Raw genomic sequence first — 14,371 nt, 5'->3', positions numbered from 1 at the left:
TTACTTATTTCAAATTACTATTTTTATTGCTCTACAAGCTCTCAATTCTATATAATTATTGATTATTTATTTATAACCACCATTTCAATATTTAATAAACTATATATAATAATATAATTGCATAAGCCTCTACATCTATATAATATTATAGAATACAATAAAAAAGTTTGACTAAAAATATTTCTCAAATGAATGAATTCATGTAACTATTTTTACAAAAACATTTACAAACAAATAGACTGCCTTAGTAAATCACTTTAAAAATATTTTTGTAGAGCCAACGATAAAAAATAAAAATTTAATTAAAATTCCTTCCAAAAAGTTAATTTTAAACCAATGTTTCTATTAGTATACAAATATAATTAGAAAACTAATTGTTTCATTGCTTGATGATAATAGTGTTAATAGAAGTTATAGCTCAGTACCCATCTCGCTCTTTCAAGGCATCGTGTCAATATGTTAGAGAGAGAAAGCGATAGTTTGCATATTTCATATGCGCTCGATTTCAAAAATAAAATTGAAACCCTGTTTGGAAAAATATGTTTAATATATATTTATATATTAATTAATTTAATTATATCCCATTATCAACATGCAATGAAAACACCTCATTTATTTTAATATAGAGTTCGTTTTAAATAATTTATTTAAAAAAACGTCATTCAAAATCCGGCATCAAGCAAAAATACACCTAAACATTACAACATAGATCACATAATTCAACACATGCCGGACCCACGTGGATACCGCGTGATCATCTATTCGTGACTAGTTAAGTTAGTATAATTTTTAAATATTTATCGTCCCTTGAAATATTTTTAAAATAAAAATATTTAAGGATTTTTTTTGTAATTATAATTATTATATACATTACCTATTCGAATTATTGTACAAACACACACCGACACAGGTGATCGAAAATATAATTGTGCGACGTCTACACATACTTAGCTCTGTGTAAAAATTGACGAATCCAATTTTTTTAAAAGCAAACACTACCACTACTAAGTTCTTTATTACTTTCACAAATCGTTTCACAGTACTTTTAACACTGCATACACTTAGAATTTGATAATAATTGGTTTTTGTCAGTAGCGATCCATGCTGGTAGTGTCGTGGCTTGTGACGTCACTCGCCGCGTCAGTGGACGAACTGTATGAAGCGTGTCGGTCGGAGACAGAGGAGTTGGTGTCGGTAGTGTCATGTGTGTCGGTAGTGTCGCGAGTGTCGGTAGTGGCGTCGGTAGCGAGGCCGAGGTCGGTGGTCGGATATCAAAGGTGTTCGTCGCGACCGTTCAAGGGTTGGCGCTCAGCGTGGTCGGACGGACGGTTGCGTTTGAAGAAGCCGCACTGTGGAAACAAAAATATTATTAATAAAAAATGTGTGATAACTTTTATTTAAAATGCAATTGGGCATGTTGACTAAAAATTAAGAGAATAGTCATAAAAATTGAACATAACTATGAAAATATTAAAATGTACATCAACAACGACCACTTTAATCAACTTTGTTTTTTAGGTAGAGCAGGTGGCTCACACAGCAATTTCTAGTTGTTTCTTTGACATTTTCATCGACCTTTCTACCAGCCACGATATCTGGATCAGGGGTCGCATTATGACCATAATAATTAATTGCTGGTTATTGTGATCATAATTTGAATTTTTTCATTATGATTGCAATAACCAGCAATGATCAATTATTGGACTGACAGGCAATATGAATTTGCCAGTCTGTTCATTTCACGACGTAAACTGTCTGCAAATAAGAGGTATTACTACATAATACGGCCTCAACGAGCTCTCGCAGCATTATATCCAGTATCTACCAGCTCCCCACTCACCTTGTACAGCGCCAGCACGAGCAGCAGCAGCAGCAGCGCCCCCAACACCGCAGCGAGCACGATGACCCACAGCGGCACGGCGCCGCCCGCGCGCTCCAACCGCGGCGACACTTGTGTGTGTGCTCTACCAGCTCCCCACTCACCTTGTACAGCGCCAGCACGAGCAGCAGCAGCAGCAGCGCCCCCAACACCGCAGCGAGCACGATGACCCACAGCGGCACGGCGCCGCCCGCGCGCTCCAACCGCGGCGACACTTGTGTGTGCGCTTCTGCTGAACGCCATTCCCGCTTGCCCGCACCCGCTAGGGCGAGACGGGATACACGAGCGGCGGCTAACGTGGATAGCTTTACTGCGTGTTCCGCGGATATCTGTGAATACAATAGTTTTTAAAGGAAACAATTCGAGCCATGATTTAAATTTAAAATAATAAGGATTTCAATGCCGTAAACCAAAAAATTATTGTTAACAGTACAATATTTTAGAATTGATAGAACACGTGAAAAAGGTCATGAAGTGCATGCAGTATGAAAAGATTTTAGCAAGGGGTTTGATTTATTTGACCATAAGATTTTATTTAAACGATGTGTGAAATTGGTCTTCATGAACTCCAATATGTCACTGTTGCGCATCGTATCCCCGAATTCGTACTCAATTTGTTAAAATTTGCGGGTAAATTTACTATCAAAATTCAATTCCAACGGGTGTACCCCAAGGATCTTGTTTGGGGCCTTTGTTGTTCATTTTAATGATAAATAAGTTATTCACACGAACGACGTTAAATTATAACATTTTGTTGATGAATGAGTCATTCACACGAACGACGTTAAATTATAAAAAAAATACGCAATTCATTATTCAACATAATTTAGTGGATACTCTATGAATTTGAAAAATGTTTATTTTAAATGTAAGTGAGAGATATGTTTTTCAAGAAATAATGATTTAAGGTGATTGCTACGATCTGTTCCCAGCCAATGTCCCGCTAGATGGCGCTGAATTCTACATTTCTAGTTTATTTGAGTTTTTGCGTAATTGGAAAAGATTAAGGTCGTAGGAATAGTCATGGCGATTACTGAATATTATATTTTATTTAAATATGTCATATCATTGCCTTAAAATCCACCCAATTCGGTAAAACCATGCGTTTTAACATCTGTCATTGCATACAGGGTCGTTTACACACACAGACGTATACAAAAATGATAAAGATTGAACTCTAGATGGCGTGAATGTAAAACAAGTTTGGCGTGTATGTATTTGAGTAGTTAGTAGCATATTATATTCTGAATTTCTGATCCATGCCTATTCACTCAAAACTACCTAATAACACTAATGATTTGTAACAGTAAATTATTTCAATAGGTAGGTATTTGAACATTTCCCAACAAGACACAAGATACAATAACAAATCTAATACACTATTTATTATTTTATTATTTACTAGCGGTCCGCCCCGGCTTCGCCCGTGGTACATGTTTACGTTTTCTCTCCATAAGAAGTAAGAACCATCCTCGTACTTCAAGGAATATAATAAAAAAAGAATTATCGAAATCGGTTCAGCCGTTCTCGAGTTATGCGCTTACCAACACATTTTGCGATTCATTTTTATATTAGACTAGCGGTCCGCCCCGGCTTCGCCCGTGGTACATGTTTACGTTTTCTCTACATAAGAACCATCCTCGTACTTCAAGGAATATAATAAAAAAAGAATTATCGAAATCGGTTCAGCCGTTCTCGAGTTATGCGCTTACCAACACATTTTGCGATTCATTTATATATATATAAGATTATGTGAAAATAACCAGGAAGGTGAAAAACATATTTACGAAAACATAGTAACATATGGCTGTCGCTACAATAATTATATTTCAATTTTATCTTTTTATACCTAGTAGAACTGGCCGACGAATAAAAAAAATCGTATTAGAATACAATATATTACGGAACAAAAAAAGGATTGTAACTGAATTAGGTAGGTATGTTTGTTTCTGGGCGCACCGTTTTCGACGACGCGACGCGACGCGCGACGTAAGCGTATAGGTATAGGTACCTACTTTGCTAAAACAAACTAATAAAATTGTGTGTCTGTCTGAAAATTCGGAAAAGCATATTTTGCAAGTTTGTGATTACTTTGATAGTTTACCGATTTATAATAATTGTAATTGTAATTGTATAATATATAATTTGCAATGTGGTGAAATTTCATAAAAATCACGGGCCAATTTTTTGTTTTGAATCCCACCGAAAATATAATTGCGTTATTAGAATAATTAATTACTATACCTACCCACGATCAATTATTACAATATAGTCTCAAATGCATACTAGAGAAATATTGCAATTTGATTCAATTAAAATGCATAGCATACAAAAATAAATTCACAACACAAGAAATTCCGCGCGCAAATCATAGCGCGTGTCAATGAAATCAAGAATGTTTTATATCAAGCCGACGCGGACGAGCGACGACGCGACGCCGAACAAAAGTACCTACGACGGACGACCACGCTTCGAGTTGCCAAACACACAGCCAAACAACAATAATGAGTAATAAATTGTTTACAAAAAAAACAAGTTTTCCATTTTTCTGTATGAGTAGACAGAACTTCAAAACGCCACCTGCTACGGTTTATATTATGAACGATGGTTATAAAAATAAAAGTTATATTTGTTGGTGTAAACTATTTTATTGATCAATAATTTTGGAATTTAAAACTGTCAACATTGATTACAATAAAACGCAGTTTTATTTTATTACACTATTGTTTTTTTATCAAAACATGTATTTGAAGTATCATATAATATTATGCTGATCCAAGCATTTTCACTCAAAACTAATATCACTAATGATTTGTAAAAGTAAATTATTTCAATATACATTTCATAACCAACAAGTAAGAATAATTATTATTATTCCTACCTACAACAACAAACCTAAAACACTATTTAGTATGGGAAAATAACCAGGAAGGTGAAAAACATTATATTATTATTTACGATTTCGACGCACTCGACTTTTAGTAAAATATACCTAGTAGGTAAACATAATATTATGGTTTTGATTTTTGCTACTAGTACCTATAAGAAAACTGCGTGTTCAAACTACTTGTTTGTCTGTCTGAAAATTCGGAAGTACTTTGGTAGTTTACCGATTTATAATAATATTGTATATATCGTTGTTTAAAAAATATTCAAACACAATAAAATATGATATACTGATTTATCACTGGTTTCAGTGATGAACTGATGAGTCAATGTTAGCCACTATACTTTCGTCATACGTGTGTATGATTGATGTGATTTGCAACGTGGTGATATTTCAGAAAAATCACGGGTCAAATTGTCCCACCGAAAATATAACTGCGTTATAAGAATAACTATACCTACGATAAATTATACATAATACAATATAGTCTCAAATGCATACTAGTGAAATATTTTATTTGAATCAATAAAATAAAAAAAAAAATAAAAAATAATAATAATACAAAAATAAATTCACAACACAAGAAAATCCGCGCGCAAATCATAGCGCGTGACAATGAAATCAAGAACTTTCGAGCCGACGCGACGCGGACGACGAAGGAGCCTAACAAAAGTACCTACAATCATAGGCGGCTCGTGAGTCACGAGTCGTGACAAAATTGTATGGCCGTGTTCACTTGAAATAAAACAACGAAAATAGGTACCTACAATAGCGTTAGCAGTACAAAAAAAATGAGCACCACATTATAAATGTCTATTTAATATTTATACACTAAAAATTATAGAGTATTTCAAAACGAATTCAATTATTATTTAGCAATAATTAGAAAATCCCCGAATTTGCATTCGTGATCGTATTCATAGTGTTTGTCTACACTAATATTATAAAGAGGAAAACTTTGTTTGTTTGTTTGATTGTAATGAATAGGCTCATAAACTACTGGACATTTTACCAATGTTTGCAAGTTTGTGATTACTTTAATAGTTTACCGATTTATAATAATTGTATACTTATATCATTGTTTAAAAATATTCAAACACAATATGATATAGGTACTGATTTATCACTGGTTTCAGTGATGAACTGATGAGTCAATGTTAGCCACAATACTAATCACTTTCGTCATACATGTGTATGAACTATGATTGATGTGATTTGCAATGTGGTGAAATTTCATAAAAATCACGGGCCAATTTTTTGTTTTGAATCCCACCGAAAATACATATATTACTAATTGCGTTATTAGAATAATTAATTACTATACCCACGATCAATTGTTACAATTTACAATATAGTCTCAAATGCATACTAGAGAAACATTGCAATTTGAATCAATTAAAATGCATAGCATACAAAAATAAATTCACAACACAAGAAATTCCGCGCGCAAATCATAGCGCGTGTCAATGAAATCAAGAATGTAATTTATATCAAGCCGACGACGACGCCGAACTAAAGTACCTACAGTACCATTTACCTTCAGTGTACAATACAGTTTACAGACCTACGACGGACGAACAATAATGAGTAATAAATTGTTTACAAAAAAAAACATAGTTTCTAAGGTCATTAGTTTTATTTTATTTTATTGTTATTTTCTTTGAACGATTGGAAATGAAATTACTCAATTTTTACACAGAACTTTGATTTATTAGAATTATGCTCATTATGTATAAGATAACGAACGCGAATGCACGACATCTAGCGCGTCTTATGTCTAAACATCGCCTTTCGTTTAGACATTGACGCGCTAGATCTGTAATAAGTATATAGTCTATGCGCTAGATGTCGTGCTTTATGTCGTGTTTCGCTTGGCAAAAGTCACGCACACTACTGTAGAAGTGTCAAATTTTTCCGGTATTTTACTGTTGTTTTTCTAAGTAAATATTGTAAATTATTGATTAAAAAGGTCGAACGCGCACACATTTCATTATAGAGAAGTGATAAAATGATTAGTTTTAAAGAAATAGTGTCTGTGTTAAGTGTTTAGAGGTAATCAAAAATGTATGGAGGGACGGTCGGAACATCCACCTTAACAAAATGTAAAGCGCATTTAAATCCTCAAACGATTCAAAACAGAATATTTATCAAACATACAACATCTCTTTCTTCAAACTAACCTCATTGAGCACAGTGGCATTAATCCTGGCTCTCAACGCGAGCCACACCTCCTGCCCCTTGAGCAGTCGGCCCGTGCGGCAGCGCACCACCTCGCACTTGTACTTCTCCTCGCAGCGACGCAGCATCTCCATTAGGGACGGGTCCACCTGGAGTGAACAATTATGTAATAACTCAGCCCCCGGAATCACAGACACAATAGAAAATCTATCGTGTCGTGGTCCGATCGGGCCGCTCGGGGCTCAATGGGTTAATATTACTTTTTTAACCGACTTCAAAAAAAAGGAGGAGGTTATCAATTCGGCCGGTATATTTTTTTTTTTTTCTTTTTTATGTATGTACACCGATTACTCCGAGGTTTCTGAACCGATTTACGTGATTCTTTTTTTGTTCGATGCGGGATGGTGTCGAATTGGTCCCATAAAAATTTTATTCGGATAAGCCCAGTAGTTTTTATTTTATGAGCATTTTTGTCTGTAGGTATTTGTAAATTTTGCAAGTGCAAGTTTGAAGTCGGTTGTTTTTAACGCAGTTATCACTTGTTCGTTCACGTAGTCAAAGGAAAACCCAGATAGTTCCTGTTCCCATGGAATTTCCATGATAAAACCTATCTATATGTTTGTGGAGGAAGGAAGGTGGAATTCCTCCATCGAAAAAGGGAGGATCCTCGACCATTAATGATATCGGAAAGTTGCATCTGTAGCGAAAACATTTAGCTTGCGCAATTCAGAGCGAAGTGTCGCTACATGTTCATCCAAGTTACCCTCTTTATGTGTGCTAAATTAGTGTAGTTGAGTATGCAGATATTATGATAAAAAAGATCTTAATATGCCATTTCTCATATTTATAGTATAAAGTAAATTATTACATATTTAATACAATAAAGCCAAAATAAGCAAATCTGATATAAATATAAAATTGAGCAAAGAGGCACAAACTACTTCTGTAGTTTGTGTTTAATGTAGCAAAATTTTTAGAACCTTGAACAAGATAGGCTATTTCTTGTAGTTGAAAAAAATGGTGAAATGTGAAAAAATTCGTATGAATAGTATAATAAAATTGTAAATTTGTATACAGCCGAAGCTGTAAGTTAAAATTATAACTGGAAAGGCAAATAAAGAAAAAATAGAGCTGTACCTCATCTTGTCGTCGACGTCTCGTGCTTTCGTGTCGTTGTTCAGACGATGAGCTAAAACCACCGCCTGATCGGGAGTAAGAATGGCCACCTGGAAATTAAAACGAATTAATTTCAAATACTTAAACAAAACGTTTTATGTAGCGAAATTTTAAGCATTATAAACGAAGAAAGAAAAGGTCATTTATTTTAATTTTCAACACACACAACAATAACATACTAACAAATATTAATATTTATAATTTTTATAATATTTATTGTATATTTTCTATGAATTTATGTGTGTTAATGTTTTGCTTTATAAAACGCAACACAAGCACTAACATAAACGATAGCTAAAAGTCTCTGATCATCTGTTAATAACTTGACATTGGTAAAATCCCTCCTCGCTGGGATCGGGAATTGCCATTTTAGAAGAAGAAGAAGAAGAATAAAACACCAGTCATTCAACAGTTAAATCTCAAATATTGCTCATCTCACCTGATCTTGAAGAATACGAGTATCCTCCGCTTGTTCCGTAAGCACCACCGCCCATGCTTCCTTGATAACCTCCACTTTGGAATCCACCACTTTGAACACCACTTTGAGCCCCACTTTGGGCAATACCACTTTGGTATCTTGTACCACTTTGGTACCCACTTCCACTTTGGAAGCCTTGTCTTTGTCCAGAGTTAACAGCACCAGTGACATCAGCCATGCCAACTTTGAATTCGTTGTTGGAGTTCTGAGCTGCGTACGCGCCGAATCCTTCGAGTCTGTCTTCATCTTCGTCTCCTACTACTGTGACGTCAGAGCCACCTGGAAGGAATAAAATAGTGAGAAATTGTTGGAATAATTCAGGCAATGATTAATTTTTTTTTATAAAATTCTCCAAAAACAGTAGCTCAGCTATGTTTATAGTATTTAATTGAATTTAAGTCTTTATTCTAGCATATTATTACCACTTTATAAATATTTTTTACGATAATTATAATATATGATTAATTAATCTTAATGTGTTACCTCCAAATGAAGCAGAGCCGACGTTCATGATATTGGGGTTGACAGTTTCAGTGGTCGCCCACGAGCCGTGGATGAAGCCTTGCGAGGAACCAGAGTTACTTCCTTGGTTGTTGAGGTAGCTGAAAAACCAGAATAAGTATTTAAAATTAAACTTTATTCCGTCAATTTTAATTTATTCATTCATTCAAACAAATCTATTATGTTCTTCTTTATTATATTATTTTTTCACAAAATTGAGAAAATAATAATTAAATCAATATTATTTTGACCAAAGTGTCTATGACTGTATATTTTAACAAAATTTTAATAGTACAATTATGAATTTTAAAATACTCACGTATTAAACGAGCTACCAGCTTCACCCTCATGGCCCAGCGATCCGTACTCCGTGCTCGTCTCCGTCTGCGATATGATGTTGTGGTTCGAATCATAGATCACAGTACGATTCTTCACCCGCACAATACGACCATCCTTGTCATAACCGCCTTCAAATCCTTGACCACCAGATACGTAAACTTTCTGTCCATATCCACCTTGGCCCTGGTAATTACCCTGGCTTTGGTAACCTCCTTGTGCTTGTCCGTAGTTCACGCTTCCGTAATTACCCTGGCCTTGACTCTGTCCCTGTCCCTGGCCTTGATAAAAGTGTCTTTCACTTTGCGATCCTTGGAAACCACGGCCAGTTTGGTAATTGGGATTTTTGGCTAGTACTTCCAAGTTCTTTCTAAGTGCTTCCCGCTCTTCGACGCTCAAGTTATCTTCACTCGTCCAGGTACGGTTGTATGTGTGTATTCCTCCTTGACCGCCAACTGCACCAGAGCTACCACCAGCGTGACCACTAGACATTCCACCTTGGCTGAATTGACTGCCGTGAACTTGACCACTTTGACTAACTTGGCCACCACTCTGACTAAACTGACTGCCACTTTGACTGAATTTAGCGCCTCCCTGACTAACGTGGCCACCGCTCTGACTAAATTGAGCACCACTTTGACCAGATTGACCGTATTGACCAGTTTGACTGGAATGTCCTTGGTTCGAAAATTGACCACCGGCTGTTCCATATTGAGCTCCACCAGCTTGAGCACTGCCTGCTTGAGATCCACTTATGTCACCAGAATAATTTTCTTCCCAGTATTCTGTTGGAATATTCATTTAAAGTTTAGTAACTTGGCACAAGAAATAATTATAATTACAGGCGTTTTAATTTGCGTTATTAATAAAAAATTGGTGCAACTTACTTTGTCCATAGTAGGTTCCAGCACCACCGACTTGAGCAGCCGAATATAAGTCACTGTTCATCATAGCTGTAGAGAAAACAGAAACAGTACTTTACTACATGTTCGAAGAGATTTATATGCGAACAAATAAATCACAAGAAAGATTATCGAGTATAACATGAATCATGCAATAAACTTCCTTTAGTCAATTATTATATTTGAAAAAAATGAACAGAAACATTTGTTATATTTATTTTAAACAAAACATTCGCATGCACTAATTAGACGCCAATTTCTGTGGAGGTATCTTCTGCATATGAAATCTCACATTAAAACAATCTATACTATTATTATAAAGCTGAAGAGATTGTTTCTTTGTTTGTTTGCGCTAATCTCAGGAACTAAGTACTGGTCCGATTTGTAAAATTATTTTGGAGTTAGATAGCCTATTTATCAAGGAAGGCTATAGGCTATATATCATTACGCTAAGACCAACAGGAGCGGAGCCATGCGGGTATAACCGCGAAGCGCAGCTAGTTATTAATATTAGACAAATTATGTTAAACCCCGCAGCTCCTCCCCGTGGCTTGCTCCCGCCCTCAATGATTGCGTACAAATTTAACCATTTTTTTTTTAATTCCGTCCTGTACTTTGTTCCTAAGATGAGCACATTCAAACAAACAAACTGCAGTTGAACAGATACCGACCGTCCTTCTCCTTGGCCAGCAGGAAGGCGTATGGGTTCTGCACGAACAGGTTGTGCGGGTTGACGTGCCGCGCCGCGTCGCACTGCAGCGCGCCCACCCACTGCGGCTGCACTAGCATGTACACCAGGTTCTCCCCTGGAACACAATATTTATGTCATACATATAAACAAAATCGTAGGAAAATCAAAACTGTACATTGAATATTAAGCTATTGCGTAGCTTCTATCGCGGGCCTTGAGCGCGGAGACCGAATTGAGAAATTCCGTAACGAAAAAACCCCACGCTCCCCACTCCGACGGGCGGAGGTGTGGCTTGAAGGCATAGCATGCAATACCGTACCTATATATACATATTATATGCATGCTTTACCGCGGCAGTCCCCGAGTGACACACGTTTTTTTTTTAAATACTTGGGGCGTGATCTACAATAGATCCAGAGACTCAGTAGTGCGGCAGCAGCACTGTAGAAGTGTGCAAATTTAATAGTATCTATAAACAGAAGCGAGGCAGTCGTGCGCTGCCGGCTAGTACTGCTAAATCAGCGATGAGCCAGTGATGCTAGCGTACGTCAATATAAACTAATTCTATACCGAACAATTTATTTTAGAAATTCATAAACTTTGTGGTGAAACGCAAAATGAAGAGAAGAATTATGTGCATTGTTTTTAAGCTATTGCATAGCTTCTATCGCGGGCCTTGAGCGCGGAGACCGAATCGAGAAATTCCGTAACGAAAAAACCCCACGCTCCCCACTCCGACGGGCGGAGGTGTGGCTTGAAGGCATAGCATGCAATAGCTTTACCGCGGCAGTCCCCGAGTGCCACACGTCGTTTTTTTTTTTAAAGAATACTTGGGGCGTGATCTACAGTAGATCCGGAGGCCAAAAATATAGATTTAGAATTTTTGTCTGTATGTCTTGTATGTCTGGGCTAATTTAAAAAAGTACTGCATGAATTTACTTCAAATTTGGTATAGATATAGTTTGAGACCTGAGGATGGATTTATTCCGAAAATCCCTCGGGAACAGGAACTATGCGAATATTTTTTTTAAAACGCGAGTGGAAAGCTAGCAGGCGCGGTCCCAGGGGGGTGGTCACGGGGGACATGACCCCCCCCCCCCAAAATCGTACTCGATAAAATAGAAAAAAATTCTTATACTGTACAATATATAAAAAACTGGTGCAAATCGGAGTCACTCGCACATCTAAAGTTCTGTTTAAACCTGTTTTTAATCCCTTGCAAATGTTGAAATTTGCGAAAATTTGCAGCTAACGGCTTCCGACTCGCACTTGGCCGGTTTTTTTATAATATATTGTACAGTATAAGATTTTTTTTTCTATTTTATCGAGTACGATTTTCTCAAGTTTTTGCTTATCACTTCTTCTTCACGTGAATACGATATTTGGCGAGTACGGTTGGGGGGGGATTCCATATCTTTCCAGCTGCGTGTCCCCTCCCAAAATGTCAGGCTGGGACCGCGCCTGAAAGCTAGGATCTTATAAATGAAACAAAATGAATGACATGTATCCTGACGTTTAGAACGACTCAGTAGTGCGGCAGCAGCGCTGTTGCGCGGCAGTTGCGCGACTGTGGAGGTGTGCAAATTTAATAGTATCTACAAACAGGAGCTGCCGGCGCGTACTGCTAAAGAGCGATGAGCCAGTGATGCTAGCACACGTAAATATAAATTACTTAATTCTATACCGAACGATTTATTTTAGAAATTCATAAACGTTGTGGTGAAACGCAAAATGAAGAGACAATTAACCCTTAAAAAAAACTTATGTGCATTGTTTTTTTCTACTTTGTTGTAGAAATATTTCCCCGTCGGAATCCATTTTTGAAATGAAGTGCATTACACTACAATACTACAGCGCGACTGTCACGCTGCCAACGCTGTTCATATATTTTGAAAGGTTATGGTTGTTACTTCTTACGCGCTACTGGCGACAGTAAGAACCATTACCTTATATTTATTTTTATTTATAGGTACGAAACTATACCTCAAAAATTACATTAATGCATTTTTTAAGCTATTGCATAGCTTCTATCGCGGGCCTTGAGCGCGGGGACCGAATCGAGAAATTCCGTAACGAAAAAACCTCACGCTCCCCACTCCGACGGGCGGAGGTGTGGCTTGAAGGCATAGCATGCAATGGCTTTACCGCGGCAGTCCCCGAGTGCCACACGTCGTTTTTTAACATTTTATTAAAAACATAACTTACCAGTAAGGGTCTGGTAGGGCCACATGATGTATATTTCCGCCTCGTCTACAGTGAAGGGTCCTTCGTTTTTAATATTGTATTTGTGAATCACTTGAGGTCCAAGTTTCGTATCGTCTTTTAGATCTTGAGAATCGTATAGCGACGCGTTGTAATGGAGTTCTGGAGGATCTGATGTCCTGTAAGAGTAATAAATAATAATATGATAAATTAAATAATTGCTTTTTTGTCAGTAACTTCTTATCGTAGTATCTTATGTGATTAAAGTCATCTATTAAATGCTACAGATTTTAATTTCTTAGAATATTTTAATTTCTTAGAATATATATTATTATATACCTATTTATATATTAATTTCTTAGAATGGAAAGAGAACACATTTAAATAACGATTGGTCCTTCGATCCGGATTTAGAAAAATTAACAAATAATATTTTGAGAGCAAAAATAATAAACACAAAAAGTATTTTAATATCTGACAAGTCCTACCACTATCAATTTTTTACTTTTTTTTAGTGTAGACAAATAAAATAAATTTAAAATCAAAAGAATCTACTTACCCAATAATAGAGAGCTCAGCTTTAATCACTACGCCTATGGGCAGATGTCGCACGTTGTCGAAGTCCGTGCCCTGCTCAGGGTTGGTGGAGTTGGTCTCCATGTCGAAGTTCAGTGACGTCACGTGGGAATCCACTTCCATGATAATGCGGAAATTTGCCTGGAACATATAAATATTTTATTAGAAACTAGCTGTGCTTCGCGGTTTTACCTGTGCTTAGCTTCTGTTGGTCTTAGCGTGATGTATATAGCCTATAGCCTTCCTTGATAAATGGGATATCTAACATCGAAAGAATTTTTCAAATCGGACCAGTAGCTCCAGAGATTAGCGGGTTCAAACAAACAAACATAGATGGTAGAATTAGCTATAACGAGTTGGGCGGACGATTTTTTGTAAGTTTTCCTAATTCTAATTCAAACAAAAAATCGTCAAATTTTAATTCAGCCGTTTTTGCGTTACGAGCTTTCTTGTGTGTACTTATGTTTAATAATTAATTTGTTATTTTAGATCACAAAAGGATAATAGGGCAATACAAAGGTTTAAATAAGAAAAGAAAAGAGAAGAGAAGACATAAAAGAGGTCT

The 14,371-nt window shown here is 36.5% G+C and overlaps 1 protein-coding gene across 5 annotated transcripts in view; it reads right to left on the bottom strand.

Moving 5' to 3' along the window:
* Nucleotides 1–245: 245 nt before the first annotated feature.
* The window catches only part of LOC123690827 (integrin alpha-PS2), a 102,095-nt gene continuing 87,969 nt past the window's right edge, over nucleotides 246–14,371 (bottom strand). For 4 of the 5 annotated variants that reach the window (XM_045634899.1, XM_045634902.1, XM_045634901.1 and 1 more), the window contains 11 exons: nucleotides 13,790–13,947; nucleotides 13,234–13,409; nucleotides 11,009–11,143; nucleotides 10,323–10,388; nucleotides 9,419–10,220; nucleotides 9,082–9,200; nucleotides 8,560–8,877; nucleotides 8,082–8,170; nucleotides 6,947–7,093; nucleotides 1,984–2,208; nucleotides 246–1,349 (listed from right to left, as the gene is read on the bottom strand). In XM_045634899.1, coding sequence (XP_045490855.1) covers nucleotides 1,272–1,349; nucleotides 1,984–2,208; nucleotides 6,947–7,093; nucleotides 8,082–8,170; nucleotides 8,560–8,877; nucleotides 9,082–9,200; nucleotides 9,419–10,220; nucleotides 10,323–10,388; nucleotides 11,009–11,143; nucleotides 13,234–13,409; nucleotides 13,790–13,947 — 2,313 coding nt within the window. In that variant the 3' untranslated portion in view covers nucleotides 246–1,271. Of the gene's footprint in view, nucleotides 1,350–1,840; nucleotides 1,952–1,983; nucleotides 2,209–6,946; nucleotides 7,094–8,081; nucleotides 8,171–8,559; nucleotides 8,878–9,081; nucleotides 9,201–9,418; nucleotides 10,221–10,322; nucleotides 10,389–11,008; nucleotides 11,144–13,233; nucleotides 13,410–13,789; nucleotides 13,948–14,371 lie in introns of all 5 variants that reach the window. The other variant, XM_045634900.1, reaches the window with a different exon arrangement.

Source organism: Colias croceus, chromosome 4 (assembly GCF_905220415.1).
Source record: "Colias croceus chromosome 4, ilColCroc2.1".
NCBI classification, from domain to species: domain Eukaryota; kingdom Metazoa; phylum Arthropoda; class Insecta; order Lepidoptera; family Pieridae; genus Colias; species Colias croceus.
This window is presented reverse-complemented; position numbering and strand designations above follow the sequence as displayed.